This window comes from Dermacentor andersoni, chromosome 4, assembly GCF_023375885.2.
Source record: "Dermacentor andersoni chromosome 4, qqDerAnde1_hic_scaffold, whole genome shotgun sequence".
Lineage (NCBI taxonomy): Eukaryota > Metazoa > Arthropoda > Arachnida > Ixodida > Ixodidae > Dermacentor > Dermacentor andersoni.
The window spans coordinates 214,917,370-214,945,050 of NC_092817.1; the positions used below are offsets into that span (position 1 = coordinate 214,917,370).

The window sequence follows — 27,681 nt, forward strand, 5'->3', positions numbered from 1 at the left end:
CCCTCAAGAGAAAAGTGTATAATAGCTGTGTCTTACCAGTATTCACCTACGAGGCGGAAAGCTGGAGGCTTACGAAAAGGGCTCTACTTAAATTGAGGACGATGCAATGAGCTATGGAAAGAAGAATGATGGGTGTAACGTTAAGGGATAAGAAAAGAGCAGATTCGGTGAGGGAACAAACGCGACTTAATGACATCTTAGTTGAAATCAAGAAAAAGAAATGGGCATGGGCAGGACATGTAATGAGGAGGGAAGATAACCGATGCTCATTAAGGGTTACGGACTGGATTCCAAGGGAAGGGAATTCATAATGAATTCATAATGATGAATAGCCAGGTAAAGACTATTCATAATGATGAATAGCCAGGTAAAGGAACAAGAGCTTAGGATCGCCAGTCAGCCGCTAGAGTCTGTGAAGGAGTACGTTTAACTAGGTCACAGGGAACCCTGACCATGAGAAGGAAATTCGCAGAAGAACAAAAATGGGTTGCATTGCATATGACAGACATTGTGAGCTCCTAACTGGAAGCTTACTGTTATCATTGAAAAGGAAGGTATACAATCAGTGCATTTTACCGGTGCTGACATATGGGGCAGAGACTTGCAGACTGACAAAGAATATTGAGAACAAGTTAAGGACCGCGCAAAGAGCAATGGAAAGAAGAATGCTAGGCATAGCTTTAAGAGACAGAAAGAGAGCGGTTTGGATCAGAGAGCAAATGGGTATAGACAATATTCTAATTGACATTAAGAGAAAAAATGATGCTGGGCAGGTCATGTAATGTGCAGATTTGATAATCGCTGGACCATTAGGGTGACAGAAGGGTACCAAGAGAAGGGACGCGCAGTAGAGGACGGCAGAAGACTAGGTGGTGCGATGAAATTAGGAAATTTGCGGCTGCTAGTTGGAATCGGCGTAGGACAGGGGTAATTGGAGATCGCAGGGAGAGGCCTTTGTCTTGCAGTAGACATAAAATAGGCCGCCGCCGCCGATGATGATGATGATGCTGATCTGGGGTATTCACTACTCTGAGAACTAACACCCTGGGAGTGTTCGCAAGCGCCACCGCTCACAAACCTTGGTAGCGGATACAGAGCATCCTTTTTGCCGCAGGCGTTTTTGTGCATGTAACCTGCCACCGCATGTAATCCGCACCCACAATTACAACAGCCTGGAAAGAAAAAAAAATATATATCCCCGCGCATAAACTGCGGAAGTTACTGCATACAACAATGCTCAAATCTTTGCAAAAGCAGTCTCCATTTGGAGATGCACACGACTCGTCTACGTCCTATCTTTGGCCAGCGGCTCTGTTCCCCGATTCTTCGGCAATGCTGAAAAAGCTTGATTCACAAGCGGGACGTTATTGCAGACGAATAAGTCACATGATATCTGACATGAATTGGATCACTTCGCAACTAGCATTCGCATGACAGTGGATGACAGTGCAAATATGGAGAAGCCCTTGAATTGGCAATGGTGACAGAGCAAATGAGACCAAGCTGAAAACCCCAGCAGTGACTTGACTCACCCCTGTATCGCGAAGCACTTCATGCAGACTGAGGCAGCGCTGTGGGAACGGTGACGTACGAGTTTGGCGGCGCTGCATGCGTTATTCGCTATGTACTTTACGCAAAATTGCGACCCATCAAGTGGAGGAGAATTGGCGGCTGTGAAGGAGGGGAGAAGGGAGCTTCAACACGCAGAGGTGGGGAGGAGGTGCAGTTTTCTAGGTGTTAAAATTTTGGAATTTCGGCATGAGAGACATGCGAAAAAATACAGTATCTCCGTTCTTGCGCAGAATTTGGATTCTGTAGTCGGATACAACTTTAGAAAAAAGGGGAGGCCCCACCCAGATGACCGAAGCGTGACAGCCAATTGCCTCCGCGGCTAAAATAGTCCCGCTCGAAAAATCGTGCTCCTGAAATGCATAATTCTCGGTATAAATAAAGACTTTTGTATTTTGATGCCTGGTTTAGTAGAGCTCTCACGTGCTATACAGCACATGGCGGATAGTGATAGAAAAATAACCCTGTGCCTTCTACAACGCTGCCTGTCGTCTGCTCTTTAGCTTCATTGCAAGTGAAGATAGAAAGAGCAGCTCTGCATGGCTTTTGCGCTTGTTCACATGTACACGGCGTATCTGCTACTCATTTTACAAGCATAAAATGAATAAGTTGCTATTGAAAAAGCACTTACATAATACAATGCATTTATCGCAACCATTACAAACCTGGGGCGAGAATACGGTCGAGGCAGGAAGGTACAGAAATGCTTCATTCATTGTTTTAAATAAATACTTTTCATTTTAAATAGCACAAATTTTATATTTTTGTGTTTTCACAAATTTGTTCCTCTTCATTTTCTTTTTTTCAAGCCTGCAACCTCGCCAGTTCGTGCAAGCCATTGTGTGCGAGTTTTCCGCCGTGGAGCCCAGCGAGCTGACTTTGGACTTCGTTGCCAAACAAGCCTTGTGTCACCTCAATGTCCACACCACCAAGGAGCCTCGACAAGAAGAAAAAGAGTGGCCATATCCTGAATAGCGATTCACGCAACATGATTCTCCACTGCTACAGGTATAAGTGTAATAGGGAGCCTGAATGCAGTGCAGAAGCCATCACCAAGTTTGTCACCGAGATGCTCGGTGTCAGCGAAAGCACAGTGTTCAAGGTGAAGAGGGAGGTCAAGGAGTCGCATATTTCGGGTGGCAAACTGTAGATGCCCTCACGAAAGCACCCACGAAATGCGGAGAAAAGAAGACACAGGACTAAGTATGGCAGCTTCACGTTGTGTGCGCTGAGGTCATGTGTGCACGATTTCTTTCACCGTAACGAGATACTGACGATCCAGAAGATAACTAACGAGTTCTCGAAGCATAGGGATCTCCCAGCACTGAAGCAGTGTACTGTGCGTCGCCTGCTTGTCGAGATCAGATTCAAGCACGAGAAGAGGAGCTGCAATTCGCTGCTTATCGGCCAGGATGACGTCGTTGAATGGCAGAATCGCTACCCTCGTGACGTGGAGGGATACCGGGCGGAAGGCCGAAATATTTTTCCTGGAGGAGACATGGGTGACAGCGGGACACACTCGGTCGATCGTGTGGACAGAAACTGTATGGCTGCAGCACGGACACCTGTACGCTCAAGCAAATGGCCTGTCGACTGGTCTGAAACAACCTACTGGAAAAGGCTAGTGCCTGATTGTGATGCACATTTTTAATTGCAACATATCACGAGAATCGCAAAGCAGCGTGGAGCTGTGTTGTGGGAAAGCATATCGAGAGCAGGCAACACACCTTATGCGTGACTGTGTCACAGCAAGCATTCTACAGCTTGCGCGTGCAGTGAGCAGAGGTGGACGGCAATCAATCGATGGTGCTACAACAACGCTCGAACACCGCCACTAGACGCTCGGCTATTTCATTGCTCACAATGATTGTTCACACTAAGTTGACGGCAAGAAATCTTTGCGTTGAAGGCTTCTTCTGCAAATATTTTCTTTTGAGACACTCGTAGGTTTGTTTCATGCGCGCACAGTTTTCTGATTTCTCCCGAGAATGATTTTGCTCCATCACTTCACCCTGACCGACGAAAAATGCAGCGACACAGTACACGAATATACCCGCCGCTAACAGCAGGCACCAGTCTTTGGCAAACTTTTCTCATCTTAACTTCACTCGGCAGCGAAATAAAACAACATAGAACAAACACGCAGGAAGTGTGTTCGTAGCGGTTGCCGCGGGATCCTGTTTTTAGGCAAAGCGTAGCACAGCGTCAGCGATGCTCGCTGCAATGTTCCTTTGCCAGATCACAGCTCAAAATAAATGCAGGCGGCACAAATGCCGTATCGTAAGCTCGCAGTAATATTTCCAGCATGATAGACCATCACAAACAGTTCTGGAATTCACTCTGATGAGGGGCTGAAGGTGATGAAGGTGCAGCGGTGGCGTAGAGGTAGAACACCCGCCTCGCGTGCAAGAGGTCCGTGGTTCGAATCCCGGTGCCGGCAATTTTCCACCGGATTAAAAAAAAAAAAAAATCCGCGTGTTGATAAAATTGCACAAACAGGCCTGGAGTGTGGCCTGATCCCGGTGACCAGAACCGGTAACGCACTCCCTCACCAGAGCAGGATTGGCCACCCTGGTGCAGTACTTGGCCACAACCTCCTATAAGAACACAACAATCAAACCCCGGCCCTCAGTCCCCAGCAGCTGCGAAGCTACTGACCACGGCGGCGGTCAGACGTGCGACGCTGCAGAGGGTGCTAAGAATCACTGGCTCCGGACAGGCCGCCATTGGAATATGAACCTGGCAACGTTTAACGCTAGAACGTTATCTAGTGAGGCGAGTCTAGCAGTGCTATTGGAGGAATTAGAGGGCAGTAAATGGGATATAATAGGGCTCAGTGAAGTTAGGAGGCCAAAAGAAGCATATACAGTGCTAAAAAGCGGGCACGTCCTGTGCTACCGCGGCCTAGAGGAAAGAAGAGAACTAGGAGTCGGATTCCTGATTAATAAGAATATAGCTGGCAACATACAGGAATTCTATAGCATTAACGAGAGGGTGGCAGGTCTTGTTGTTAAACTTAATAAGAGGTACAAAATGAAGATTGTACAGGTCTACGCCCCTACATCCAGTCATGATGACCAGGAAGTCGAATGCTTCTATGAAGACGTGGAATCGGCGATGGGTAGAGTGAAAACCAAATACACTATACTAATGGGCGACTTTAATGCCAAGGTAGGCAAGAAGCAGGCTGGAGACAAGGCAGTGGGGGAATATGGCATAGGCACTAGGAATAGCAGGGGGGAGTTATTAGTCGAGTTTGCGGAACAGAATAATATGAGGATAATGAATACTTTCTTTCGCAAGCGGGATAGCCGAAAGTGGACGTGGAGGAGCCCGAACGGCGAGACTAGAAATGAAATAGACTTCATACTCTGCGCTAACCCTGGCATCATACAAGATGTGGACGTGCTCGGCAAGGTGCGCTGCAGTGACCACAGGATGGTAAGAACTCGAATTAGCCTAGACCTGAGGAGGGAACGGAAGAAACTGGTACATAAGAAGCCGATCAATGAGTTAGCGGTAAGAGGGAAAATAGAGGAATTCCAGATCAAGCTACAGAACAGGTATTCGGCCTTAACTCAGGAAGAGGACCTTAGTGTTGAAGCAATGAACGACAATCTTGTGGGCATCATTAAGAAGTGTGCAATGGAAGTCGGTGGTAACTCGATTAGGCAGGATACCAGTAAACTATCGCAGGCGACGAAAGATCTGATCAAGAAACGCCAATGTATGAAAGCCTCTAACCCTACAGCTAGAATAGAACTGGCAGAACTTTCGAAGTTAATCAACAAGCGTAAGACAGCTGACATAAGGAAGTATAATATGGATAGAATTGAACATGCTCTCAGGAACGGCGGAAGCCTAAAAACAGTGAAGAAGAAACTAGGAATTGGCAAGAATCAGATGTATGCGTTAAGAGACAAAGCCGGCAATATCATTACTAATATGGATGAGATAGTTCAAGTGGCTGAGGAGTTCTATAGAGATTTATACAGTACCAGTGGCACCCACGACGATAATGGAAGAGAAAATAGTCTAGAGGAATTCGAAGTCCCAAAGGTAACGCCGGAAGAAGTAAAGAAAGCCTTGGGAGAAATGCAAAGGGGGAAGGCAGCTGGGGAGGATCAGGTAACAGCAGATTTGTTGAAGGATGGCGGGCAGATTGTTCTAGAGAAACTGGCCACCCTGTATACGCAATGCCTCATGACGTCGAGCGTACCGGAATCTTGGAAGAACGCTAACATAATCCTAATCCATAAGAAAGGGGACGCCAAAGACTTGAAAAATTATAGACCGATCAGCTTACTGTCCGTTGCCTACAAAATATTTACTAAGGTAATCGCAAATAGAATCAGGAACACCTTAGACTTCTGTCAAGCAAAGGACCAGGCAGGATTCCGTAAAGGCTACTCAACAATAGATCATATTCACACTATCAATCAGGTGATAGAGAAATGTGCGGAATATTACCAACCCTTATATATAGCTTTCATTGATTATGAGAAAGCGTTTGATTCTGTCGAAACCTCAGCAGTCATGGAGGCATTAAGGAATCAGGGTGTAGACGAGCCGTATGTAAAAATAGTGAAAAATATCTATAGCGGCTCCACAGCCACCGTAGTCCTCCATAAAGAAAGCAACAAAATCCCAATAAAGAAAGGTGTCAGGCAGGGAGATACGATCTCTCCAATGCTATTCACAGCGTGTTTACAGGAGGTATTCAGAGACCTGGATTGGGAAGAATTGGGGCTAAAAATTAATGGAGAATACCTTAGTAACTTGCGATTCGCTGATGATATTGCCTTGCTTAGTAACTCAGGGGACCAATTGCAATGCATGCTCACTGACCTGGAGAGGCAAAGCAGAAGAGTGGGTCTAAAAATTAATCTGCAGAAAACTAAAGTAATGTTTAACAGTCTCGGAAGAGAACAGCAATTTACAATAGGCAGCGAGGCACTGGAAGTCGTAAGGGAATACATCTACTTAGGGCAGGTAGTGACGGCGGATCCGGATCATGAGACGGAAATAATCAGAAGAATAAGAATGGGCTGGGGTGCGTTTGGCAGGCATTCTCAGATCATGAACAGCAGGTTGCCATTATCCCTCAAGAGAAAAGTGTATAATAGCTGTGTCTTACCAGTACTCACCTACGGGGCAGAAACCTGGAGGCTTACGAAAAGGGTTCTACTCAAATTGAGGACGACGCAACGAGCTATGGAAAGAAGAATGATAGGTGTAACGTTAAGGGATAAGAAAAGAGCAGATTGGGTGAGGGAACAAACGCGAGTTAATGACATCTTAGTTGAAATCAAGAAAAAGAAATGGGCATGGGCAGGACATGTAATGAGGAGGGAAGATAACCGATGGTCATTAAGGGTTACGGACTGGATCCCAAGGGAAGGGAAGCGCAGCAGGGGGCGGCAGAAAGTTAGGTGGGCGGATGAGATTAAGAAGTTTGCAGGGACGGCATGGCCGCAATTAGTGCATGACCGGGGTTGTTGGAGAAGTATGGGAGAGGCCTTTGCCCTGCAGTGGGCGTAACCAGGCTGATGATGATGATGATGATGATGAGGGGCTGAAGCACACAGGTGACGCGACTTGGCCCAGTTCGAAGCGCGGACGGCCATCTTCTCCGTCGGCGGGGTCACCGGCAGTCCGGCTCACGACGTCAGTCCAGAGTGCACGCCCATTGGTGGATGCGTCATGTGCATCTGCCTCGGAGGAGTAAACGCCCCCTTTTTTCTAAAGTTGTATCTGACTATAGATGGTAACAGCTTACAGGAACATGAACAACAATGTGCTGGTAAATGCAATATGGCATTATTCTCGATAGATAGCTCATGTTCCTGTGCTCAATCATTGATACAACAACAATCATTGACCTTTGCACATGCAAGCAGAATTTCGAACACGACACCAACGGCACACGTAACAGAAGGCCTGGCATGTTGCTTCCCACAAGGGGGTTTCCTTGGTGGCCAAGAAATGCGTGGCACAAGATTCTGCGTATATGTGGAAAGTTCTACATCGGACAGACAGGTCATTGTATCGATGATTGAGCACACGAACATGAACTGTCTATTGAGAATAATGCCATGCTGAATTTAACGATGCATTGTTGGTCCTGTTCCTGTAAGCCGTTACTATTTAGCAATCCAAATCTTGGGCAAGAGTGGAGATACGCTTGCACAAAAGCTAAAGGAAGCATACCATATCTGGGAGATAGAAAAGGCACGTATAAGTGACACCTCCATATTGTGGTGTAGGAAACAATAAATGTTTCAGAAAGACTGCTATGATTTGTTTTGTTTATATCATATCACGCTTTTCAAGATGACACAATATATTTGACCTCTTATGCACAGTGCGGCCTGTGCACCTGCCTTGTGTCAATATATCTAATAAAGTTCAGTTTCGAGTTAGCTCCTGTCCCTTGCCTGACTCGCTGTCCCATCTAAAGTTTACACTTATTATTCCATGCAAATTAGGGAGGTTTCACTGTATCTGGAAACACCTGTCCATCTGTGCGACTTGCCTGCCTATGCACCAAATCCACCCTGCTGCCCACCCACTGATGTCCCCTTCAAACACACACCCCAAGCTCCATCGAGGGAACACCTCCTAAAAGAGTTGTGAGTTCTCTCACATAAACCAAGTACACACAGGCAGGAAACACTGTAGTGGCTGGAAAAGTATACTGTGCAGCAGAAGAGTCGGAATGCAATGATTGGGAGGCAACATCACTGTTGAGAGCATGAAAATCAAATTAGCTTTTAACAGTGGGGTTCCATAAATGCACAGTAGATTGTGGGTAGAGCCAACACCACCTAGATAGCACAAGGCCTGTTCACTACGCTCCATGACGTCATGCTACTTGGCCCGAAATTTCCATTGCCAAGGCTGGCGTGACGAAAGCGGCGACGTCAAAGTCACTGTTGCTTACTCGGGAGCATCCCCATTAGATTCTATGGCAGTCGGGCCAGGTAGCATGACGTCATGGATAGGAGTGCACAGGCCTTGTGCTATCTAGGTGGTGTTGGTAGAGCTCTATGTATTTGGATTAATCTGACAACCTCCAGAAAGCACTAACCAAGTGCTCTAATATTTCCTTATTGGTAGACACCTGGGTAAGTATTACAACAACATTCATTTGGGCTAGATGGTGCATACTTGAACTAGGAAGGAACAGTGCGAACTAAGACGAGAGTGCTCGTCTTAGTTGACGCTGTTCCTTTCTAGTTCAAGTATCACATCATCATCATCATCAGCCTGGTTACGTCCACTGCAGGGCAAAGGTATCTCCCATACTTCTCCCACTACCGCGGTCATGTACTAATTGTGGCCATGTCGTCCCTGCAAACTTCTTAATCTCAAATGCCCACCTACCTTTCTGCTGACCCCTGCTACGTTTGCCTTCCTTTGGAATCCAGTCCGTAACCCTTAATGACCATCGGTTATCTTCCCTCCTCATTACATGTCCTGTTCATGCCCATTTCTTTTTCTTGATTTCAACTAAGATGTCATTAACTCGCATTTGTTCCCTCACCCAATCTGCTCTTTTCTTATCCCTTAACGTTACACCAATTCATTCTTCTTTCCATAGCTCGTTGCGTTGTCCTCAATTTAAGTAGAACCCTTTTCGTAAGCCTCCAGGTTTCTGCCCCGTACGTGAGTACTGGTAAGACACAGCTATTATACCCTTTTCTCTTGAGGGATAATGGCAACCTGCTGTTCATGATCTGAGAATGCCCGCCAAACGCACCCCAGCCCATTCTTATTCTTCTGATTATTTCCGTCTCATGATCCGGATCCGCCGTCACTACCTGCCCTAAGTAGATGTATTCCCTTACCACTTCCAGTGCCTCGCTACCTATCGTAAATTGCTGTTCTCTTCCGAGACTGTTAAACATTACTTTAGTTTCCTGCAGGTTAATTTTTAGACCCACTCTTCTGCTTTGCCTCCCCAGGTCAGTGAGCATGCATTGCAATTGGTCCCCTGAGTTACTAAGGTATTCTCCATTAACTTTTATCCCCAATTCTTCCCAATCCAGGTCTCTGAATACCTCCTGTAAACACGCTGTCAATAGCATAGGAGAGATCGTATCTCCCTGCCTGACACCTTTCTTTATTGGGATTTTGTTGCTTTCTTTATGGAAAACTACGGTGGCTGTGGAGCCCCTATAGATATCTTTCAGTATTTTTACATACGGCTCGTCTACACCCTGATTCTGTAATGCCTCCATGACTGCTGAGGTTTCGACAGAATCAAACGCTTTCTCGTAATCAATGAAAGCTATATATAAGGGTTGGTTATATTCTGCATATTTCTCTATCACCTGATTGATAGTGTGAATATGGTCTATTGTTGAGTAGCCTTTACGGAATCCTGCCTGGTCCTTTGCTTGACAGAAGTCTAAGGTGTCCCTGATTCTATTTGCGATTACCTTAGTAAATAGTTTGTAGGCAACTGACAGTAAGTTGATCGGTCTATAATATTCAAGTCTTTAGCGTCCCCTTTCTTATGGATTAGGATTATGTTAGCGTTCTTCCAAGATTCCGGTACGCTCGAGGTCATGAGGCACTGCGTATACAGGGTGGCCAGTTTCTCTAGAACAATCTGCCCACCATCCTTCAACAAATCTGCTGTTACCTGATCCTCCCCAGCTGCCTTCCCCCTTTGCATATCTCCCAAGGCTTTCTTTACTTCTTCCGGCGTTACCTGTGGGATTTCGTCTCCTGCGATAGCTTTCTGGTATCCTGTCTAACGGAGTTAACACGTACTTCTATTGCACACTCCTTAATGTATCACAAGCTATTGTTTAATTTTAAATGACCTAAGCAACACTCAAAACCATTGTCAACTTGTACAATACTTGGTGAGCAAGAGGCTAGAACCAATTTGGTGCTTCAAACACCTCAACTTGGCTCACCCACCTGCTGCCCCTCGAGCTGGACAAACTCTGGCTGTATGGTGGTGGAGTGGATGCCTTCGTTGTGGAAGAACTCCTTGACGCGCTCAGCGATCTGCATGTAGTCCTGCAGGTTCTTGCAGCGGATGTGGGCTGAGGCGATGATGCGCTCGCCTGCCAGCTGCCACACGTGAAACTCATGCACGGCCAGCACCCCTTCCACCTCCTGCAGAAGCTTCTTCTGCAGCGAGTCAATCTGGATGTGCGTCGGCACAGTCTGCAGCAGGATTAGTGCCGAGTCCACCACTGCAACAACAACCGTATAACCATCACTGTGTAGAAAGAAATAGCACTGATGCAGTGTCTTCACAATACACACGAGTTGACACACTACCCTGGTGCATCTAGAGTTGGCAACATTGTCGCTGCATTAGTATGGACAGGCCGGCACATGTAAAGTACATGGCAGTGTTTTGCTGTTAGCTAACAATACTAGAACCAACTCAGTTTCACAGCTTCGCTGAAAACATGGACACCGTGGCGGGCGCACGAACCAACGGCGCTGCGATTGAGTCGCGCCGCCTGCAGTGCTTCTGGTTGCGCGCCTTTTCCGCTGCACCTGCGTCCCATGTGGCTGTTCTGTTGCTGCGCTTTTCTTTGTGTCGTGCATCGGAGGCTTGAGTGTGCACTGGTCTGTGGAGGTGTCAAGCCTGGCTTGTGTCAAGCATTCAATATGCCGAGATATTTTACTTTGGGGTGTAAAAATGGCTACAAGTCATCAGCTAAGCATCACTTTCTTTCACCACCGAAAAACCCAACCGAGTTCAAGAGGTGGAAACATGCTTTACACAGGAAAGATAGAAGACTGACTGAGAAATGTAGAGTGTGCTTTGTGCACTTTGAGGAGGAAGACGTTCTTAGGCACTACTGTCACGTCATAAACTGTAAAGAGAATGGGATTGGAAATGGAAATAAGCCCAAGGCACTATACCTATGTTTTCCCCGACATTGTCAGAGCACGATTCCAAACCAAAGGTCTCAGCTAGGAAATGAAGATCGCCAAGAAAACGTGCAATGCCTTGTGTGAAGATGAATACGTCAGAAGTTTCTTCTGACACAAGTGAAGTTGAACAGCAAGACCAAACTCGCAGTCCTGTTGCCGATGTGTCCTGTCTGATGTGTCTACCCTTGTGTCCTGTCTGCACGCCTCACCTCTTTTTTGCATAATGCCGATGTAGCATTCACCATGTATAACCAAGCTACTGTAACATTGCCATAAGGGCAGTGGGTCTTTGAATTCCTAGATAACGAAGTGATTCGAAAAAAATGTGCAGTATTTTACACACATCGCCTGGCGAAAATCCAGTTGCTGTTACAGAAGACTGTTGTCGTTAAAGAAGGTTTAAGCTGTGTAGTGAACAGCTACAACAAAATGAACAAACAGCTGTCATATAGCATCACATGTGTCTTAAAGCAAGTGTATGAGTTCAAGATGTGCGAAGGAGTCAAGGTCTACCAACAATTAGAGAAAGTACGCCAAAAGAATCACGCCGTCCTATCACGACGGCCAGTGTGCCCTCAATGTTTGAGGCTTGGTAGGAGGCTACAACAGACAAAGCGCTGACAGTCGCTGTCTTGGAAGCGCTAAAGGGCCTATGGGCAAAGCAATGCTGCATTGGGGCAGAGTGTGGGTCCCAAATCTGTGCCAGTTCATCCTTTTCCCCAATTTGTTATCAGCTGTCCTCCCTTCAATTGTAGAGCCATATAATATTAAAGTCATGAAAACAGTGCGAAATGGCACCATTGTTTACGGAGTGTATATTGAGGACACCAGGCTTACAATAATGATTGCTGCAGCATTACTAGTTCGTTATGTGGTTTATCATATCCATAAAATATGACCAGGCTTACAATAATGATTGCTGCAGCATTACTAGTTCGTTATGTGGTTTATCATATCCAGAAAATATGTCCCATAGGCCCTACGCTACCTGTCAAGGACACCTCTGTGTTTCGAAGGGGTGGACAAACGCGCAATAGGACTAACTTTCCCCAAGGAAAAGCATAGCTTATAAAGGATGTAGGGGACCTCTCCATTTCCAGATGGCACAATCAACAATAGTTTTTAAAGCTTTTCTATGATATCCGATAGTTTTTCTCTCTTTGCTTCTTCTCTTTTGGCTATTCTGCTTTTATCCCCCTCCCACAAAGTGGATTATGAAGTGCCTTATCTGGCAGACACATCCAATCACAACTGATGTTGGAGTAGCTTTGCAGTACAGCATAGCCTCTGCAATTGAAGCGTACACGTCGCCCTTAAGATTCGTACTGTGCTTGCGAAGCTGTCACTCATAGTTTCAAAACCTTTAACTCTAATTAAGGGGGACTATAGCTTTTCAGTGAAGTAATAAATTGATGCAGACGAGCGAACGTATGTGCAATACCAAGCTGCCGTGCCCCTGCAACTAGTGCGGTCAACCGATAGCTGGACTCGACTGCAGCATTGTCAGTCCTCGTGACCACCGCGTGGGCCACATGCTTGTGGTGGCCAATATGCGGAGCTACGAAACTGAGTTGGTTCTACTAAAATTGCTGTTAGCAGTAGAGAACAGATTGAAGTTAACTGGTGATATACTGTCCACAACATGACATAGTTGCATAGAAAAGGCACAACTTTCTTATAGGTGAAAAAAAAAGTCAACTGTCAGGTAACACACAACTCAGACGAGCAATTTAGATTCTGGTACAGTCTTAATGCTTTCTGCATATTCAGCTTGCAGACTCAACAGTACTGTACTACCTGTCACGTTTCCTGCCAATCTTGCTCTCTAATCTTGCAGTGTGCCTCTAAACAAATTCAAGTAGCATACACTCTACTATGCCGCCTGGTGCGAAAATCAGGTGCGAAATGCTGCCACTGAGCTCAGTCACTTGAACGATAGCACAATACTTGATGCAAGATTTATAATGAATGAAAAATGACCTGCAATACTAAAGAGGCTACAAAATGTCGAGAAATTTCACCTCACAATGATGCTCACTTTGCTCATCAAATCAAATCAAATCAATCTTTATTTTGCAGTAAAAGAAACAGAAACTGGATGGTCATTTTGGGCTAAAAGTTACGAGAGTAGCTTGACGGGGCCCAAAAGACCTTACATGGCAATATCACCTTGGCACACAATCAAACACTGTAGTAGACATATACATACATGTGAGGCAAAAAACATAATAGTCATGACTGCATTATAAATAACTATGTCATAGTGCACCATAGTAATGACAGCAAAATGCATACATGCAGGAGAAAAAAGAGAAAACAAAGGACAATAGAAACGGAATGTTATCACTGATACAAGATATCATAACTGAACAAAATATTGTCTGAGTTGCTTCCTACTGTAACCTGCAATATCTACATATTTGTTAAGAATAAATGGTAAGTTGCAGGCTAGTGATTGGTGTTTGTAGCAGTATGTACAGAAATGTGGACTAATCCATTTGTCAGATTTCCTTGTGTTTATCTTAGGCTGACGGTGTTCTAAGCATGCTAGACGTTCAATGAAGTTCTTTACTAACGTCTCAGAAAATTGCATCACATATAATAAACGGTATGTGTAAAGGTGATCTACTCTGACAATATTAAACAATTTATATGCATCTCTAGTCGTAGACAAAAGTTCTAGGTTTCCGATGTGACGAATAATTTTTTTCTGCAATATCAAAAGTTTGTTTATATTGGCTTTAGTTGTCGCGCACCAGACCAATGCACAGTAGTTTAAGAGTGAATTGAAAAGCGCATAATATATCTGCAGTTTGGCGGAGGCTGGCCGCATGCCGCGACAACGGCATAGTACTCCCGTCACAGAGGATAGTTTTTTACATAGATAGCTTACATGTGTATCCCAAGTTAAAATAGATGAAAAATGAACACTAAGAATTTTGTAACTGTCAACAATCCCTATTTCTCGATCCTCAAAAATAATGTTATGTTTTAATGTTGCTTTTTTGTTTTTCGCATGAAATATCATAACCTTTGTCTTTGTTGCATTAATCTTAAGTTGATTTTCCTTAGACCATATAGATAGCTTCTTTAGTAGATCGTTACATTGTGATGATAACTGGTTTATATCAGATCCTTCCATTATAATGGTGCTGTCATCTGCATATATAATAAATTTTGCCCTTCCGTCTAAATCTACGATATCATTAATATAGATGTTAAACAAAAGTGGTCCCAGCACACTCCCTTGCGGTACCCCAAATTTATTGTGTAAGAGGGTTGAGGTTTCGCCATTTATACATGTGCACTGTAGCCGTTTACTGAGATATGATTGTAATAAATTTCAAGAATTACCACGTGTACCATAAGACTGCAATTTGCCAAGTAGTGCAGAATGATCAAGGCAGTCAAATGCCTTGCTAAAATCCACAAATAGAGTAAGCGTAAACATGTTCTTTTCTATGTTTTGTAGGATGTATTCCTTTAATGAAAGGAGAGCTGTCTCTGTTGATCTCCCCTTTCTGAAGCCAAACTGTGCATTTGTTAAAACATCATACTTGTCGAGAAATTTTGTCATGCGAGAGAATAAAATTTTTTCAAGACCCTTAGAAAAAACAGGCAATACATATATTGGCCTATAGTTACTTGGTACATTGTGATCACCACCTTTCAAGATTGCTGAAACCCTGGCACATTTCATACGTTCTGGGAAGCTTCCCAATTGCAACACTAGGTTGAATATATGTGCCAGTAAATTAGAAATGTAGCATAAACAGTATTTTATGGGCTTTACCTGTACATTTTCAATATCGACTGCTTTGCCATTTTTTAAGCTAGCAAACGTACTGTAAACTTCATATTCATCAATGGGCTGCATAAAAATGGTTTGCTGAACAGTGTTAAATATACCTTTGGTGGTAGAGGGTGTATTTGTGGGATCGCCGTATGCGAGGGCGGTGTTTACAAAGTGCTCGTTGAAAAAATCTGCAAGTGATTTACCGCTGAGTACGGAACCGTTGTGTATTATTGTATTCGGGACACTGGTTTTGTTCTTACGACCCAGTAAAATATTGATTATTTTCCACGTTACATCCGGCTGCTGTCGACTGACATCCGCAAAAATACTTTGATAATATGTATTTTTTGCTTGCTTGAGCTCAGCGTTCAACCAATTCCTATAAATTTTAAATTCTTTTAATGCGATCTCAGAATGTGCTCGTAAAAATGAATGGTACTTGCAATGCTTTACTTTATACATCTTCAAATGTTGTTTAGTGATCCATGGTTTTCTAGCTTTTCTTGGAGATTTCATAACTTCATAAGGGAAATGCTTATGGTAAATTCTTGTAAAGCTATAGATGAAAATATTGTATTCGTCATTCGCATCTTCGTTTTCTGATGACCAGTCGCAACTAGCTATCTCCTTTTTAAAAGACTCAAGCCTATCTTGTGTGATAAGCTGTATCTTAAATGCAGTAGTCGAGTTTCTACACGTATTGGATTCATTACAATACATCAGAAAAACTGGACAGTGATCACTAAGGTCCAATGCAATCGTACCAGCACTATAGACTGCAGCGTCTATATTTGTCACAATAAGGTCAAGGGCGGATAAGGAGGAACACGTGATTCTTGTTGGCATACCGATGTAATTTTCAAAACCCGATGATGATAGTACAGAAAAGAAATCTTGCGAGCATTTATCATCTAAAACATTGATATTAAGTCACCACCGCATATAAGCCTATAGTTTTCCCTACTAACATAATGTAAGAAGGCCTCATAGAACTCAATGAAGCGCGCTAAATTTCCACTAGGAGGACGATAAACAACAGAAATTATTTGATCTTTATGCTTCAGTGTTAAGATCTCAGTGTTAAGATCTCAGATCTCAGATCTTCAGTGTTAAGTTGAACGGCTGTACTCAGATAGTACTTCACAATTTTTATGTCTAGTTACAAGAAGCGCCACGCCACCGCCCCACCTGTTAGCCCCGTGGCGTGGCGTGGCGCCTAGCTCGATCTCTGTGAACCGGTGCACCAGTGGCAACATGGCTAGTACACTACAGCTTATTTCTCACGCAAACTGTGCTTCCCGGCATTCAGTTACCACACGAGCACACATCACAGAGCTGCGCCTGCCAAGTGGCGGCCGTACCCTGGGCACCACTCAAGCTTTTTTCTGATTAGCGTTTCATTGCCATGGTAGATGTTCACAGGCTCGCAACGAGTTGTTTACTTGGGTCTTTTGCTCCCATGACATCTCATTCTCATGCTTGGTGAGCCACTACCCTGTTAGCCCTAGCACAGCAGGCACATGTACTCGATTAGTCTTGCGATGAGTCTTTGCATGTAAGCACAACTGTTGCACTCTTTTATTTTGTGTTAGTAAACCCATGCTTGCTGGCGATGTGATTCTGGAGCCTTCTCTGTGTCACATCAATGTTGACAAACCCTGCCACAGTGTCTTTGTGCATTGTGTAGAAGAGGAGCATCATGCCCTTTCCTGACCATTGCTCGTAGGGTGAGCCTCATACAAATCCATATCCACAAAAATCGATTCACTGCAAAGTCAAAATTAATGTTTTGATGTTTAAAGTTTTTATTTATTTATTCCACATACACTCAAATGCAAAGACATAATGGAACTCAACACCTTTGGTGCATAGTGCTCGTTGAGTACCTTCGACAGCTCTTGTTGGCCAACTTGTTTGGTGCAACCAGAATTTGCAGAAGCAAGTATATGTTTATGTTCCACAACACGTCGGGAATACAGCTGTCTTCTTAAGTTCAGGCACGTTGTTGACGCAAAATAAAGCTCCACTCGCTTATGGTACTCCATCCAATCTGTGGTCAATGCTTCGAACGCTTCCAGTTTATAAATTGCTGCCACAATTGCTAGCGATAATAGTGCGGCTGCTGGCATTGATATGATCCCATCCTTGTCGCTACTTGTGACGATCAGGCCCGCATACACAGTAGTGGGGACATGTACTGCAGTGCCTGGTTTTTTAGGTCATGTGCACCGTTTTAGTATGGAAATGACAGCGACAGTTGCACCGCAGAAATGACAGTGACAGTGGTTTGCCTCTCTGCCTACTATGCGAGTTCTGCGATTCATCCACCACACCGCCAAACCTACACCCTATACCGTAGAAGTACAAAATTTTGGTTGATGTCTTTGGCTACTGTGCCTCGAACGCAGCAATGCTGTTCGCCAGATGTCCTGCTGCACTTGGAGATGTTGATTCAAATTTCTGTTAGCCTAGACTCCCTGGAAACCTCTGCAATGCCCATATGATGAACCTTATAGTCTTATTGTGCGCTTAAATCTTTCACCCACAATATCAGTTGAGGGTGAATACGGTTATTCATTTATTTAAAATAAATAAATATTCTGTGAGAAGACTTTGTAGCTGTCCAAAATTATGTCTGGAAAGACCTGGATTAATGTTGAAAGTAGGTTGGAAACTTGGGCAGTTGGTGTAGGCAAGGAATAATCCTAGAGAAAACGCAACACTGACAGTGGCAATTTTTCCTATTGTCGCGTATACCCTGCTGGAGTATACAAGCTGAATGATGATACAGGCGGTTGCACATTACGAAAAAGCAAGCGGCGACGCGCGATGCCAAGACGAACCTCGTTCTCCTCTTCTTCAGTCTCTTGTTGCGCCACACCATGTGGCATTACCCCTCTTCAAAAAAAGAAAAAAGAAGGAAAGCATGCATAGGCTTGACCTGAGAGCGCCGAGATGGTCTAGGACGAACACATAGGCTATAGTCACAATCACTGCGGTGTGCGATATAGTCACAAGGCACTGATGGACGAGCAACCACAAAACTAACCGAAGCGGCTGAAAACGTCGAATATTAGGGGCTATAGTACGGTTTCAACCGCACAACGTGCACAATCTCAGATTGCGGTTGTCGACGTCGGCGAGGCTGACTTCCGTCAGGAAGGACTTCGTAGCTCACATCACTAATTCGCTGCAACACTCTGTAAGGTCCGAAGTAGCGACTCAAAAGCTTCTCGGATAGTCCTTTGCGGCGCACGGGAGTCCAGACCAAAACTTGATCACCAGGTTGGAACTCAACATGTCGATGGCGGAGATTGCAACGGTGCGCATCGATGCTCTGTTGTTGCTTTATGTGCACTCGGGCAAGCTGACGGGCTTCTTCCGCGCGTTGCACGAAAAGTTCGGCATCTTGGGCAAGGTCGAGATGATCGATGTTGTCGCACGGCAGCATTGCTTCTAACATAGTCTGCACTTCACGGCCGTAAACAAGGTAAAACGGCGTGAAGCGTGTTGTTTCTTGCGTAGCAGTATTATAGGCAAACGTTACGTAAGGGAGTATCTCGTACCACGTCTTGTGCCGTACGTCTACGTACGTAGACAGCATGTCAGTCATCGTTTTGTTCAGTCGTTCGGTCAAGCCGTTTGTCTGCGGATGATAGGCAGTTGTCCTTCGATGGGTCGTGCAGCTGAGTTTAAAAACGTCTTCAATGAGCTGTGCTGTAAAGGCTTTGCCTCGGTCTGTGATGACGTGCGAAGGAGCGCCATGCCGTAGGACGATGCTCTGTATGAAAAACTGGGCAACCTTGGAAGCTGTGCCTCGAGGCAGCGCCTTTGTCTCAGCATATCGCGTTAAATAGTCCGTGGCGACGATTATCCACCTGCTGCCAGAAGATGACAATGGAAACGGGCCCAGAAGATCCATGCCGACCTGGTCGAAAGGTTTGCCAGGTGGGTCAATCAGATTCAGCAATCCCGCAGGCTTCACAGCTGGCGACTTTTGGCGCAGGCATTCACGGCAGGCTTGGATGTACCGCTTAACACACTCGGCAAGTCTTGGCCAGTAGTAGGATTTGCGCACTCTATCAAGCGTTCGCGTAAAACCCAAATGGCCAGACGGAGGCTCGTCATGACAGGCGAACAAAACTTCGGCACGGAGGTCTGTTGGAACGACCAAAAGGTAGGTCTTGTTGGTGGCAGCGGAGTTCTTCTTGTATAAGACGCCATGTCGTAAACAAAAAGACGACAATCCTCGAACGATATGCCTGGGTATGGTTGGGTTTCGTCCTTCCAGATGTTCGAATATAGGCTGTAGTGCGTCGTCTGCACGCTGCCGTGTGGACAAATCAGTAATGCTTACGGCCCCAAGAAAAGCGCCGTTGTCCTCAATGTCGTGGTCGGTAGTGTCGAAAGGGGCGCGCGAAAGTGCGTCAGCATCTTCGTGTATGCGGCCCGACTTGTACACGATGGTCATGTCGTACTTCTGCAAACATAGACTCCACCGTGCCAATCGTCCAGAAGGGTCCCGGAGATTTGCAAGCCAGCATAACGAGTGGTGATCAGTTACAACTTTGAATGGGCGGCCGTAAAGGTAAGGTCAAAATTTGGCCAGCGCCCATATGACGGCAAGACACTCTTTCTCCGTGGTGGTGTAGTTGGTCTCTGCACGCGATAGTGTACAACTTGCGTAGGCGATCACTCTTTCAATACCTTCCTGCCATTGTACAAGGACTGCACCAAGACCAACGTTACTGGCGTCTGTATGAACTTCCGTGTCCGCCTCCTCGTCAAAGTGGGCCAAAACTGGTGCTGACACCAGACGCTGTCGAAGCTCGGTGAAAGCAGTCTCTTGTTCTGAGGACCAAACGAACGACACATTGTCCCTCGTGAGGCGAGTCAGCGGCTCCGCCATCTTCGAAAAATTTTCGATGAAACGCCGGTAGTATGCGCAAAGGAAGCGTCGGACACCTTTCTTGTCGGTCGGTGTTGGAAACGAACTACAGCGGCAGTTTTCGCAGAATCGGGGCTAACGCCTTCCGCGCTGACCACGTGCCCGAGAAACATCAGCTCCTTGTAGCCGAAATGACACTTCTGAGGCTTAAGGGTGAGGTTAGCCGATCGGATGGCTTCGAGAACTTGCCGCAGTCGTTTCAGGTGGTCGTCAAATGTCGTCAAAAAAACAACCATGTCGTCAAGGTAGACGAGGCAGCTTTGCCACTTCAGACCAGCGAGAACGGTGTCCATCATTCGCTGGAAAGTTGCTGGTGCCGAACAGAGACCGAAAGGAAGTACTCTGAATTCGTAAAGGCCATCTGGAGTGACGAAAGCAGTTTTTTCGCGGTCTCGTTCATCGACCTCAATTTGCCAGTAACCGCTCTTTAGATCGAGAGACGAAAAATACTTAGCTCGCCGCAACCTGTCTAAAGAGTCATCGATACGTGGTAGTGGGTACACGCCCTTCTTGGTAACATCGTTGAGGCGTCGATAATCAACACAGAAACGAAGCGTTCTGTCTTTTTTCTTGACTAGAACGACCGGGGAGGACCACGGACTGTGCGAAGGCTGAATGACACCATCATCTAGCATCTACTTGACTTGGGCTTGAATTGCCTCACGTTCTTTCCGCAAGACACGATAAGGCTGTTGTTTGATGGGACTTGCGTCGGCGGATGTAGTTATTCGGTGCTTCGTGATTGGCGTTTGGCCCACCTTAGTAGCCCGAGCAAAGCACGCGCTGAATTTGTTCGAGTTTTTGCAGTGCGCTCTTTTGGTCGTCCGTAAGCTCGGAGTTTACATCGATGTCTCTGAGCGAACCGTCGTCTGTGTCCACCTCAGAAGCAAAGGACTCGACGATGTCCGTTGATGGTTCGGCGTAGGCGATGGCAGTGCCATGAAAAATGTGCCGATGCTCAAAGGTAAAGTTGGTAACGAGGACCGTTGTCTGGCTTTCACGAAGTTCCACAAGGCTTCGCGCTACACAAATACCTTGTGCCAGCAACATAGAAATGTTGCCTTCGACAATGGCTTCACCGTCTTGTAGTTCATCGGACTTGACTGGAACCATAACACTCGCAAGCGGCGGTATCATGATGCTCTCGTCCGAAACGCGAAGTGCGGATCTGTGTCCAATTGCGTCGGTCTGTGTTGCCCTTTGTGTCAAGAAAGTGACGCAGCGCTCGCGGAGGTCAATAATGGCGCCATATTCCCGGAGAAAGTCCATCCCAAGGATTAAATCGCGGGAACACTCGCGTAGAACCAGAGAACTGGCGAGAAAAGCAGCACCGCAAATTTCTACTCTGGCTGTGCATAGGCTAAGCGGTGTGACGACATGGCCACCTGCCGTACGAACTGGTGCCCTGTTCCAGGGCAACGTAACTTTTTTCAGAACGTTCGCCAGTTTTCCACTAAGAATAGAGTAATCAGCGCCGTTATCTACAAGTGCACTCACTGTTTTGCCATCGATCAACACAGGTATGTCCAGTGAAATCTTGTTCGCGGAAACTGGTTCTGGCGTCATCATGTTTTCGTTATTCTGCGGCCGGCACGATACGAGGTCTTGAGCGAATCGAGTATCAGCGGCCCCACCTCGGAAGGTCGCTGATGTCAGTTTTCTTAGCGTGGACTTTGTGATTGCCCTTGTGTCGTCCTCGAGGTGGTATCGCGAGCAGGGAAATATCGCCACGGTGAGGGTGAGCGTGACTGCCGCTGCGATGGGCCCGGTCTGCGCTGCTGTTCGAGGAATTCTGCGATGTCGGGTGGCCTTTGGCCGCACCTAGGTCGAGGTGCACCAATAGAAAAACCCCGCAGTCCGAGTCGTCAGTAGGGGCACTCCCGATACACATGACCAGCTTCGCCGCAATGGTAGCACAGCGGTCGTCGATCGGGTGCTCGCCAAACCTCCGATTTCCTCACGGGTGTTCGGCGATCGTCGAAATACGCTAGCGGAGTTGTCGGAGCGCCTTGCGCCGATTGCAACGTGACTGGCAGCGCCACATAAGTAGGTGCGAAAGCTTGGACGGGGCTCAGTAATGTTTCTGCGTATGTCTTGCACCGGGATTCGCTTGGCAGAGGTGGTGTTTCACTGCTTGAAAGAGATGCCTGCTGTACTTCGTTGCGTACGACGCTGGCGAGGGAGCTGACTGGAGGTGGCGACGTGCCGTGGTGCTTCTGCAGCTCACCGCGAACCACTGAGCGATTCAGCTCGCAAAGCAAGGCGACGTCGCACCCTAAGCCTACCGGCGTATCCGGAGTGCAGGCGGCATTTACTTGTCGGTTGTACAAGTTCGACCATTGCGGAAGGGTCTTCTCCATCGCGGTGGCTTCGGTGAGGAACTCGGCAACAGTCTTGGGCGTATTCCGAACAAGACCGCCAAAGAGCTGCTCCTTTACACCTCTCATCAGATGACGCACCTTCTTCTCTTCCGATATGCTCGGATCGGTACGCTGAAAGAGACGCGTCATGCCCTCCACGTACATCGTGACGCTCTCGTTGGGCTTTTGGACGCGTGACTGAAGGGCCCGTTCCGCTTTTTCTCGACGATCGAGACTGGAGTAAGTCTCCAGGAGCTTGCGCTGGAACTCAGGCCAGGATGACAGGGCACTTTCGCGCTTCATAAACCACGTGCAAGCACCATCCTGGAGGCTGAAGTAGACGTTCCTGAGTTTGGCGTTGTTGTCCCACTCGTTAAATGCAGCCACGCGCTCGAACTCCGCCAGCCTGTCTTCCACGTCTTCAAACGTGTCACCATGAAAAGCCGTCGGCACTTGGGGGTTCAGCAGCGTTAGGCAAGTTGGTGTCACCCGTTCCATAGAAGTCGCAGTGGTCGCAGTCATCACTTTTTCCTGGAGGTTTCCAAATTCTCGGGCGAGGCCTCGGATTCGCCGGCTTGTGTGGTGAACTGGAGTCAACTTTAACTGTGGGGCGAGGTTCTTGCTGCCCAGTGGGGTCTCCTGCATAAGTTGAGCGTACCCAGCAAGCTCCACCAAACTGTCGTGTATACCCTGTTGGAGTATACAAGCTGAATGATGATACAGGCGGTTGCACTTCACGAAAAAGCAAGCGGCGACGCGTGATGCCGAGACGAACCTCGTTCTCTTCTTCAGTCTCTTGTTGCACCACACCATGTGGCACTATGAATGTGATCATCGTGCCTATGTTGAGGTGCTTAGATTCTTGGCTCAAGTTTGTCCCCACCATTATCCCCCTCCCTCTATGCAGCTTAGTGATTCTACTTTTGATGCAAATTTCAGGGTCAAGCAGCAGCTTCTGGTTGCTTTTAAATTAAATTTTGTGGTTGTATGCGCCAAAACCACAATATTGCTACACGCGTGTGGTATTTGATTGTTTGAACAAGGCGCATGGGCACTATCACTTGAGAAAAGTGGAGAAAGAACGAACTGGGCTCGCGCTGTGAATCTAACCAGTCAGCGCAGCAACCACTGTTGTAAATAGTCGCTCATCTTACTGACTTGTCCTTTGCGTAACATTGTGGTGGAGGTGGAACATTCCCCGTCCTTGCCACGGAGCTCCGAAGCAGCCGCAACGTCGTCTTCTCAGCCCTGGCTTCTGATGGGACCACTCCGTCGCCACCTACACCTGCAGTGCCAACCACAACGTACGTTATGGTTCCTAGTCTCCTTGATCCTGAGACATTCTTCGCCCAAAATGACGTTGACGTCGATGACTGGCTCAGCATGTATGAGCGTGTTAGCCAAAGCCACTACTGGGACCCTACCATCATGCTTGCCAATGTGATATTTTATCTGGACGGGACACTGCGTGTCTGGTGTCGCACCCATGAGATCGAGCTCTCTAGCTGGGACACCTTTAAAGAGTGGCTTCGCGACCTATTTGGCAACCCGTCAGGTCGAAAACAGGCTGCGCGAAAAGCGCTTGCCACCTGCGTCCAGTCGTATTGTATGTCTCCTACATACAGGAAGTGCTCGCGCTTTGCCGGAAAGTCGATGAGCGCATAATCGAGGCTGTGCCTCGAGCTCCCTCTTCTTTCAGACGTTCGCCTTGAACAACCGAACACCCTCTGCACTACATTTGTTCACTTACTTCAAAAAGCCCTAACCTTCATTGAATTGGCCTCAACGGCAACCGTGCTTGCTGGTGACTATGTCGTCGCACCTATTTGTGATGTCCTCCTGGCGCGCGACATCTCTGTGCCACACTCTGTCGTAACCCTTGCCACTAATCGGATGTGTCTCCCTGTTATCAATTTTGGCTTGACGAAGCAGGTGTTACCTGCAGGCATAGTGATGGCCACGCTTCGGTCAGTGACAGATAACCACGTCACTGCTTTTGCAGCCGATACGTCTCCAGACCCTCCTAATTACCCGCAGGATAACTTGTACCTCGACGGCCCATTACGTCCCATGGTGCCATGGTTGCTCCGGACCTCGCACCTGACCAAGCCGTAACCCTATATCACCTTTTGCTTTCCTACCGCGACATATTTGACACTGACAATCGACCACTTGGACAGACGTCCCTTTTTAAGTATCGGATAAGCACTGGTGATGCTGGTCTCATTAACCGCCGACCGTATCACGTGTCCACGGCAGAGCGGCAAGTTATTCTGCAGGAAGTAAGCAAGATGCTCGCCAGAGGCATTGTTGAGCCATCGTCGTGTCCTTGGGCGTCGCTGGTCGTTCTCGTGAAAAAGAAAGATGGCATGTGGAGTTTCTGCATTGATTACCGCCACCTAAACCAAGTGGTTTGGTAAACCACTTGGTTAAACCAAGTGGTTCAAGTGGCTGAGGAGTTCTATAGAGATTTATACAGTACCAGTGGCACCCACGACGATAATGGAAGAGAGAATAGTCTTGAGGAATTCGAAATCCCACAGGTAACACCGGAAGAAGTAAAAGAAGCCTTGGGAGCTATGCAAAGGGGGAAGGCAGCTGGGGAGGATCAGGTAACAGCAGATTCGTTGAAGGATGGTGGGCAGATTGTTCTAGAGAAACTGGCCACCCTGTATACGCAATGCCTCATGACTTCGAGCGCACCGGAATCTTGGAAAAACGCTAACATAATCCTAATCCATAAGAAAAGGGACGCCAAAGATCTGAAAAATTATAGACCGATCAGCTTACTGTCTGTTGCTTACAAAGTATTTACTAAGGTAATTGCAAATAGAATCAGGAACACCTTCGACTTTCGTCAACCAAAGGACCAGGCAGGATTCCGTAAAGGCTACTCAACAATAGACCATATTCACACTATCAATCAGGGGATAGAAAAATGTACGGAATATAACCAACCTTTATCTATAGCTTTCATTGATTACGAGAAAGCGTTTGATTCAGTCGAAACCTCAGCAGTCATGGAGGCATTGCGGAATCAGGGTACAGACGAGCCGTATGTAAAAATACTGAAAGATATCTATAGCGGCTCCACAGCCACCGTAGTCCTCCATAAAGAAAGCAACAAAATCCCAATAAAGAAAGGCGTCAGGCAGGGAGATACGATCTCTCCGATGCTATTCACAGCGTGTTTGCAGGAGGTATTCAGAGACCTGGATTAGGAAGAATTGGGGATAAGAGTTAATGGAGAATACCTTAGTAACTTGCGATTCGCTGATGATATTGCCTTGCTTAGTAACTCAGGGGACCAACTGCAATGCATGCTCACTGACCTGGAGAGGCAAAGCCAAAGGGTGGGTCTAAAAATTAATCTGCAGAAAATAAAAGTAATGTTTAACAGTCTCTGAAGGGAACAGCAGTTTACAATAGGTAGTGAGGCACTGGAAGTGGTAAGGGAATACATCTACTTAGCACAGGTAGTGACTGTGGATCCGGATCATGAGACTGAAATAATCAGAAGAATAAGAATGGGCTGGGGTGCGTTTGGCAGGCATTCTCAGATCATGAACAGCAGGTTGCCATTGTCCCTCAAGAGAAAAGTTTATAACAGCTGTGTCTTACCAGTACTCACATACGGGGCAGAAACCTGGAGGCTTACGAAAAGGGTTCTACTTAAATTGAGGACGACGCAACGAGCTATGGAAAGAAGAATGATAGGTGTAACGTTAAGGGATAAGAAAAGAGCAGATTGGGTGAGGGAACAAACGCGAGTTAATGATATCTTAGTTGAAATCAAGAAAAAGAAATGGGCATGGGCAGGACACGTAATGAGGAGGGAAGATAACCGCTGGTCATTAAGAGTTACGGAATGGATTCCAAGGGAAGGAAAGCGTAGCAGAGGGCGGCAGAAAGTTAGGTGGGCGGATGAGATTAAGAAGTTTACAGGGACAACATGGCCACAATTAGTACATGACCGGGGTAGTTGGAGAAGTATCGGAGAGGCCTTTGCCCTGCAGTGGGCATAACCAGGCTGATGATGACCTAAACCTAATCACTAAAAAGAATGTTTACCCTTTACCACGAATCGAAGACGCTCTTGATTGTCTTCACAGTACCAAATACTTTTCATCCATCGACCTTCGGTCTGGTTATTGGCAGACTTACGTCGATGAGCAAGACCAAGAAAAGACCGCTTTCGTCCCTCCAGATCACGGAGCAAGAAATATAGGAGTGGAAACTCCGCTGTTTGCGGCGACCAGAAAAGGTCACAAGCCCGCGGATATATTTTCATGCTGGCGGCACCTGGCGGCATGAAAAGAAATTACCGCCGTTTCGGTTGCCAGGGCAACCGGTCGAGCGTGTTGCTCCCGTTCGGCCGCGCGCGCCTGACTTCTACTGAGGGCACTCTCGCGCGCTTCTTTACCGCTTGTAGCCCGAAGAGCAACTGCTGCTACGCTTCAGCCATTTGAGCACAGTAAAAAATAAAACGCGTTTTCCATGACAGCTATAAGATGATAAGTAGCTTCTGGTTGTAGCCAGGGCTATCTTGCTCCGTGGCGGGCGGTTTTCGGCTTTTTGCGCTTGCGAAACTGATGGCTATCTCGTTCCTAATCGCTCAAAGGGCGACCGCTTGTTTCTCGCTCTAGTGCTCACAGGGGTGCGCTTAGGAAGGATGCCGCCGTGCATGTGTTTCCGTTCCTTTTCTTTTTTTTTTAAGACTCGCGAAAACTAGTTGCCCTAGCTGCTTGGCGATAAGAGGAAGATTAGCGGAAGTTTGCCACACGTGTTGCTTTTTTTGATGGGCACACAACAAAACAGTTTTCTTGAGTGCGCGCACCTACGCAGTTCGGTTACGGCGTGCCCGCTGAAGCAAACACCCGTGTCGTCTGCTTGTCGTCTGCTTTGAGCGGGCGCCGCCGGAGTAAGCGCCGGAGCTGCCGAGCCGCCTGCCGGGCGCTGCTTTTTTTTTTTTTTTTTTTTTTCGCTGTGGCTTCTACGACGCGCCGCATGGTGCCGCCACTGCATAGGGTAGCGTCGGCGCATGCAACAATTGTGACTTTATCTGGTCGCCCGCGCTCGCTCGCGCTGACGGGAGT

At 46.7% G+C, this 27,681-nt stretch overlaps 1 protein-coding gene across 4 annotated transcripts in view; it reads right to left on the minus strand.

Moving 5' to 3' along the window:
* The window catches only part of ZnT63C (solute carrier family 30 member 1), a 131,479-nt gene that overhangs the window by 7,913 nt on the left and 95,885 nt on the right, over positions 1 to 27,681 (minus strand). For all 4 annotated transcript variants that reach the window (XM_050185302.3, XM_050185301.3, XM_072288024.1 and 1 more), the window contains one exon: positions 10,504 to 10,784. In XM_050185302.3, coding sequence (XP_050041259.1) covers positions 10,504 to 10,784 — 281 coding nt within the window. The remainder of the gene's footprint in view (positions 1 to 10,503; positions 10,785 to 27,681) is intronic.